The 7,966-nt window shown below is 39.7% G+C and overlaps 1 protein-coding gene across 2 annotated transcripts in view; it reads right to left on the bottom strand.

The window, feature by feature from the left end:
* Positions 1–2,224: 2,224 nt before the first annotated feature.
* RNF2 (ring finger protein 2) overlaps positions 2,225–7,966 on the bottom strand; it is a 27,945-nt gene continuing 22,203 nt past the window's right edge. For both annotated transcript variants that reach the window (XM_052800738.1, XM_052800737.1), the window contains exons 5-7: positions 6,881–7,153; positions 5,565–5,736; positions 2,225–4,617 (exon numbers count right to left, since the gene is read on the bottom strand). In XM_052800738.1, the coding sequence (XP_052656698.1) occupies positions 4,516–4,617; positions 5,565–5,736; positions 6,881–7,153 (547 nt within the window). In that variant the 3' untranslated portion in view covers positions 2,225–4,515. The remainder of the gene's footprint in view (positions 4,618–5,564; positions 5,737–6,880; positions 7,154–7,966) is intronic.

Here is a 7,966-nt window from a genome sequence, read left to right as displayed (position 1 = left end):
TATGCAAAACTTCCTAAGCTCCTATCAGGCCAGAATTAAGTTACTGCCTCTTACACCATCTTAAATTCAGGACTGCTTTGGTAAGGAGTTATTTTCATTCTGTCCTAATTAAAAGAGGAGACCACTAAAGGGATAATATAATAGATTGCACTTCAGTGATACAGCAACAAACTAAGTTTCCTTCAAAAATGTAGTGCTTATGGTTCTTTGTTCCAAAGATAACTTGAGATCAAATTGGAAAAATAAATGCCAAGGAGAAAGAAGAGTTAGTATTCCCAAGTTGTTCTGAAATAAGTCTTTATTTTTAAGTGGAGAAACTGTTGGAAGGCTTTGTTTGCAGGTAACACACTATTCCCTTCAGTGTTAATGTAAGTGGAATGGAATCAGTCATAAAGTTGGTTAACTGGAGCAAAATAGTGTTCCAATTACAATAAAGTAGGCTAAAAGGAAAGTTTAACTGAAGCCTGTTGTGGGAAATACTTCTGATTGATTGATTACTTTTACAGCTCCTCCTAAGTAATGGAAGGCATCTTTTCTAAGTCAAAGCAACTGTTCCTTGGTGTTTGCAGCTGTGCACAAGGACGGGCAGAGAAAGTGAAGTTCAGGCTTGTCCATACAATTCAGGCTTTTTTCCTCTGTCAGACAGGCAGAAGCCATTATAATCTGGGACAAGGCATTTTGCCTGTTGAAAGAGACCAGCAGAAGGGCTGTTTGTAACTAACGCAGGCCTCAGAATTCTCTTTCTGTTCAATAGTTGTCTCGGTTGTTCAGCAGGGTAGGGTCAGTCCTGCAATAATTAGTTAACAGAACGCTAGTGTTGGTTCAAGGCTGTTGTTTGGGGGCTTCTTGTTATTTCTCAGTTGCTCTACAAGGTATGACTAATACGTTGTCCTCGTGCTGTATGGAAACAGGGTTTGGGGAACACAGCAGTCTGCTTGCCTGTGCCTCAAAACACAGCAGTGCAGAGTGCTCCTTGCGTAACAGCATAACCCAACCCAGTTTTGATCAACTTAGATAATCCATATTGCCACAGGTGGCTATTACAGTAGTAAATAAATTAGGATAATGCAGGTGTTGGTAGCCAGGTTACTGCTGATTCTTTTTCAATTCTGAAGAGCTGGCCAATGTTTTACCACCAGGCCCAAGCTGATAGTTGGCATAGTACTTTGCCAGGCACTCTGTGCCACTATCGCTAATGACAGACCTTCAACATGCAACAAATCTTTGTTGGATCAAGGTGTTAGTGCAAGTGGCTTCTGCTGAACTGAAAATCAAACTGATTAACTGCTGGAACCATTAGGGTACTGAAATAAGTATTAGGTTATCAGCTGATCAACATGCTGGAGGACAAAACACCAAAGGATGATGGAAAATTAAGTTTTAGGATATGATCTAGTTACCAGCATGGGTAGTACAGTGGCACCTCTAATGCTTTCGAGCTGAGGGATATGTCCACCTACCCAATGCATACAGCAGAGAGTGGCTGCCCATGAGCACAGAAGTTCTCTAGGTGTTTTCTGTTTAGCTGTGATTGAGGGAAGCTTTAAGGGAGTCAAGGCCATTCCAAACAAGGGTGTGAAAATTAGTGTCAACACAGTAAGCAGCAGGAGCACAGGCAGAAAAGGGACCTCCTTCTGCAATCGGAGAGAGCTGAAGTTCAGTACATCTCAAGAAACCCTACTCTCAGTGTACACAAGCATTCCCTCTTAACTCCAGGTGCATCCTTCTGGTTGAAAGTTGTAACAACTGTAGAGAGAAAACAAGGAAAGGAACAGAACTTCACTTTCTTTAATAACATACCTCAATGCAAGTGATTCGTTGCAGTTATCCTATGCTGTTTTCTGCTGAAGCTGCTTCATATACAGTTAAAGCTGAGTTTAACCTGAGTGCTGTGAAAATCCTTCATCCCATTTCTCAGGCTACAGGATCAGATTAGAACAGCAGCCCCTAGAGCAGGTCACTGGAAGAGCTGTTATCTTCTACGTGCCTCTGCATTTCTCATTCAAGGCACATAACCACCTGAACTCTTCCACGTGTTTCAACGGAATGTAACAGTGTTCAGGGGCCAGACTCAACTCAGATCAACACTACTGGAGTGTTGATCTGCACCTCCTCACCCTTCCCTCTGGGCAACGACAAACATGGCAGCACTAACAAACAAACAAAAACTGTCCAAAGGGTTTCCGTTATGAATTATAAGAGGAAGTGGCACTGGACTTTCCGATAGGTTGTTGATAACATTTTTGCTTTTATTGTCAGTTTGAGAATTTCAGTGTGACTTTAGTTGGATACTAGAGCTATTAGGCATATCTGTACCTAACACACGTTGTGTACTTAAAAAATAACATGGCTTTAAAAGGTGGAAGAGTAAAGTCATTTTGAAAATAAAATAGTTCATAGCACTAAAGAGTCACAGTGCAATCAATGGTTTAATCAAACTACATTATATATATAATATTTAAAGAACATAAATATTCAGTAAATTCACTACAACATGAAAATAAGCGCTTCACATTCTCCCACGCTTTTTAAAGAACTGGGGACAAAGTGACAGACAGCTCCTAGACAGACTGCTCAGCTTCACAAACACCTCTCTTGCTTAAGGGACTGGACATTACCTTAGCTATCACAATGGGAAGGTATCCTGCAACTAATCTAGAAGTTTCCCCATTAATTTTAAAGCATTTATAATCACCGCTCCCCCATCCCCCAGATTATATTTAGTGGACATGCACTACTAATCTATACAATGCAACGTTTCACCAGGAAGTCATGAATACCGTATTTCCTTAAAAACAGCCCCTTCTGTGTTCTGGGGCCTGAAAACTTCCGTTTCATGTCACAAAACCCCAAGTTTTTTCCAGTAAGAGAAAATAATTAAGTTACTCAAAGAAGCCTGTGCAGTTTTCACATTGGGATAAAGCTGATCTGAAACAGCAGTTGGAATGGACACGTATTTACAAGTGCTAGGCTTGAAAGACAGAAGCGATGGAAGGGTACTTCCTTCCCAAGAGAATCCCCGAGCATCTGAATACTTACGTACCACATGCCAAAACCAGTCTAACTACGGGCAAGACAAAGAAGGAACAATACTGTATGGTTTAAAGTATATTACTTCTCACCTATCGATCAGCAACATTTTTTGCTTCTAGCTTCAGGTGCGAACAGGTGAACTCTTCATCAGCCAGTCTTACAGCAAAGGGAATCTCTCATGGTAACATTTCCCGTAAGACAGAATGCTAACAGATAAAGCAGCCCCCATTAAGTGACAACAAGGTCCAGAGCAAGGGAAGAGGAGTTTTAACATGCAGATGAATGGTAGCTACTGGACGTTACACAACAGCCTACTGCCAAGTTTTAAAACCTGAACCTAAATTTAAGACACTAAATGGTAAACTTTGTCAAGTACTAAAATCGTCTTCCAAAGTGCTAAGCCACATTTGTTAAAGCTATGGCAAAAAAAAAAAAAAATTCAATCTTCAAGCAGCTTACAGTTGAAGTCCTCCCTACTCAAACTGAAGCCTGGATAAGCTCACAGCTGGGGTGGCACAAATTCCATAAAGCAAAGCATTTCAATGTTGCATTATGTCCACGTGCTGGAATTTCAGGGATTTGCTTTAAAAAAAGTTTTCAGGACAGTTCTTCACAGAACATTCTAATACATTCTCAATAAAAATCTGTTACTATAGGGAACACAGTAGGGCTGTAGAACTTCCAGAAGATTTTCTTCAATTAAGCTTGTGAGGACAGGATAACACTGCAACAGGGGCCAGGCGGGAACCTGCAGTGTGCATCAAGATTGGCATGTTCTACACAGGGAAGAGTTATGGGTGTGGGTTGTTTGGGTTTTTTTTTGGTTTACTTTTTAATGAATATTTCAGTCAATCTCATGAATTACCTTGCACTGAAGTATTAAGCCCAGTAAACAGCAAGGATTTAAAGTGTCAGTTTCCTCACTACAGCTGTTTGTTCACAAGAAAATGACTAACAGATCTCTTCCAGGGAATCAGATTACCTGTAGCTCCAAGACTATCAGAAATCAATTCTCTACCAATCTTTTATATGGATAACCATTAGCAAATTACAACATTTAACACATTCCTTGGCATATGTTACTATTGAATAGACTGACTTAGCCATCCAATGCTCAATACTTCACAGAGGCTACTATAACTGTGTCAAATGTATTAGAAATCCAGATTTACCTGGACAAAATTAAGACATTCCAAACTGGAACACTTGTTCAGTTATCATGCATTAGGAACAAAAAGCATGTCAAACACTGGAATGTACTGGAGAAGGTCATTTAGTCTCCTAGGGAAAAACCAAAAACCCAAAACAAAGACTAAATCAAATACAACCCAGAATACTGTCTAATCATATTAATAAGTATAGTGAGAGAACCTGAAGGCATCACATGTATTGTCCATAAAGATAATGGTGGTGCCTTCTTTTAATATTAAAGAAGTCATAGTTATAAAAAGAGTTAGTCCCATCTCAGTTTTCCAGTACAGCTTATTTATGTTCCTTTGTTGGTGCATAGTAAAGTTCCATGGGTTTGTTCACTTTCCAATACTTCTCACTGACCAGTTCCAAGGAAAATGACCCATTTAATACCTAGAAGAGAACACCAAAACAGAAATGAAACAAATCCGATGGCTTGCATGGGTAGCACTGTAGAAACAGACTACTTAAATCAGAGGAATGCACTGACTTTAAAGAAGTCACCAATAATGTGGTGCAAGTTACTAGCTAACCACTCAGCATCAAAAAGCAACAATGCAAGCTGTTCCAAACTCCTGCTGATCTCACTAAAACAGCACCGAAAAACACTCTTGCAAAGTGAATATAGTTGTAAATAAAGCGAACTTCAGTTTTCCTCCTTCCTCTCTGCAAACAGCAGGAGTAGTAGATGTGTATTTACACCAGAAGCATCTCTGCTTTTGTCTAAGGCACAGTCTGTAGTCCTGTTTGAAATAGACTCTCACTGCAAAGCTTCTGCCTATCTCTTAACCAGAAGACTTACTTTATTCAGATAAACGCCCAAGTGTAATATCAGGCTCAGAGTCCATTCTGATTGTGATACTGCCTTGTTGTTGTATCCGTATATTCTGAAGTCAGCAACCGAGAAGAGGGATTCTTCCCTCAGTGTACTCACAGCTGTTTCATAGTGGAATATTGGAAGCCTACACAGAAGTGGAGAAATGCCACCTTACAATAGATGCTTCCTGGTGCTAGAGCTATCTGCTTTTGAAACAAGATTCTCAGATGAAGTAATATTTTTCCTCTTCAATATTAACTGTAAAATAATGGCATAAGTCAGCTAGTTGTTGCTGGCATCACTGGATTTTTCCCAAGTAATTTATATGCCTCCTTTTCTACTAACCAAGATTTTGCTGTATACATTTTCCTAAAAAGCAATTGATGGGCTTCTAAATAAACAACCTGGTGCTATGAATTTTACCCCTACACCAACTCAGGAAAAGTCCAGCTGAGTGAATTTTAATCAAATCTGTATCAAAGATGTATTGATGCTCAGTTTTACTCTTAGAAGTTGTACTTACAGTGAACTGCCCATTGGCAGTAGCAATGTAAATGGTATACTGCTTCTCACTGGCCGTGTCAAGGTTCATCTGGTTTGATTCTCCTTTGCTACGAAGCTCCTCTAAAGCCAATCTCACAGCTAGGTACTTGGACAAGTGATCAACGGTGGCATTGCCTGAGGTCTTGATGTATCTGTGACAACAACCACAAAGATAATCAAAGACGTTTGAGTTGCAGTATAGGGAAAAGACATCTGGAACACCCTCAAATATTAAGCATCAAGTGTGAAAAGGCCTTTAAAGACAGGTCACAAACAAGAACATTAATTGCTTTCACCCAAGACATACAAGCAGCTTACCAAATTACATTGTTCCAAAGTGCCCTTACATCTTTTTGACACTTCTCCCACAGGCCCTCTTGCTCTTTGTAGAGAAGACAGCACTGCCCTGTCACCTGCTCGAAATGAAAAACCTAATAACAGGTTGCCAAGGGGTTTTGAGAACTACTCACAACTGCTGATATCTTCAGAGTACAGATACAGTCTGAAGAGCCCCAACAGAAAGGTGTAAGGTGCAAGAGCTATACACACGACACTGTCTGCATCTCCTTGAAGTTACTCTTCCTTATTGTCTCACTATCTGTTCTCACTTCAATTCTTCATGCAAGAATTAAAGGCTGACACAAATGCTGCAGAGGCCTCTCCCAGAAGCTTAGCTTTCTCTTTGCCTTTCAGAACAACCCCCAGAACTTCCTTGCAATTCCAAACCAAAAAGAAAAGCTGGCTGAAGCTTATATTTATAGACGCTACACAGAGATGTCTCAATAGGAGAAAAAGCCAGGAAGAGATCTGAGGAAAGGCCATGAGACTGCTCATTGCTGTGATCCAAAATTTGCAGTCTGTGCTTGGGCTGATCACGAAGGAAAATGCCAGGAAAAGCTTCCAGCCTACAAATCCCACTGACACAAAGCTGCTCTGAAAACTGCTCACACTTAAGCAAGGTTGTTTATTCCCAAAGAATCTTAGAATAACTAGAAAGGGGCTGATGTTATACCATCATTGTAGTACCTACTGTGAACTGCAATGCTAGAAACCCTTAAAAACATCTTTATTTGTGATCAAAGACTTAAAACAGATTGTTTCTGTATTTTTGGTAATAGTTGAGCAGTAGTACCATCTACCTGACTTGCAATGGAAAGAGGGAAAGAGTGCATATGGGTTAAACAGGATGTGGTATGACCAAAGTAAATTGATTTTAAAAAGCCCCAAGGAGTGACAGAAAACAAAAGCACCAGAAAATAACAGCAGAATACACGAAGAGGAACAGAAGACATTTACCTCGTCTGTGCACTGTCATCGTTCTCCATGAGGGTCGGATGAGGCCTGAAGACTAATTCGATTTCACTAGCACCATCCATTACAGGGTCTATTGCCACAGTTGTGTTGTTATTGTCCAGTTCTAGCCCAGAATCATCCGATGTTTTGGTCCTCTTATTACTGGGCCCCGCTTCCTGATTGCTGTGTGTTGAGGCATTGCTACAGTGTGAACTGTCACCGTTATCTTCTGCTCCACTGCCATTCTCAATCTGTTGTTTCTTGCCTCTCTGTAACCTGATCAGAAATAGGTAGAAATAAATGCTAATCCACATTCAGAATTCACTCAATGTACAGGCCCACAATGCTTGTACAACTCCTCCCTCTCCCGGTCTCCATCATGCCAGAAGTTAGTCATATGCACACACAAGCACTAAAAGTTTCAGAGATATTTAAAGTTTAAAAAAAAAAAAAAAAAATTAAAAAAAATCATTCTTTTTTATAAAAAGATACTCATAGACAAGACTATGTTTTTTTTCCTATCCCTCAAACACCTTTTAGACATGTTTTAAGATGATTTTTAACTTCATACAGTTATTTTTATTTTTAGGCAATTTCAGACCATTATTTTCATCTAAATATGAATCCACATGTGATTAAAAATATAAATCACACCACGCTTCACCACAACATAAAGTTTCAGGCCTCCTTCCCAGCTGGCTCTCTTAGTTTAAATGCACACCCAGAATTTCACTACTGTATAAACACCATATATTCCAGCCTTGTGAACGAAGTTGCAACTAAAACCTACATTCTGGTATTATGTGCATTTATTCGCATGTCATGGTAATATGTTGGTACAGGATTCATTGTATTACAGTTTATTATCTAAGACATGATAGCCATAATTTAGTAAAGCTAAACTGAAATCTGCCGCCTACATCGGGCTGCCACAGAAGTTGCAGGGAGTGATACAGAGGTTTCTATTAGTAGACAAAAGGTTAAAAATTATTTTGCCAAAGGTTAAAAATTATTTTGGCAGACTTCAGAGGAGAGAAGGGGAATCTCAGACTATACAGGGAGTGAGGACAGACGGTGTATTTTTTGTGT

The sequence above is a fragment of the Harpia harpyja genome, chromosome 11 (assembly GCF_026419915.1).
Source record: "Harpia harpyja isolate bHarHar1 chromosome 11, bHarHar1 primary haplotype, whole genome shotgun sequence".
Taxonomy (NCBI): Eukaryota; Metazoa; Chordata; class Aves; order Accipitriformes; family Accipitridae; genus Harpia; species Harpia harpyja.
This window is presented reverse-complemented; position numbering and strand designations above follow the sequence as displayed.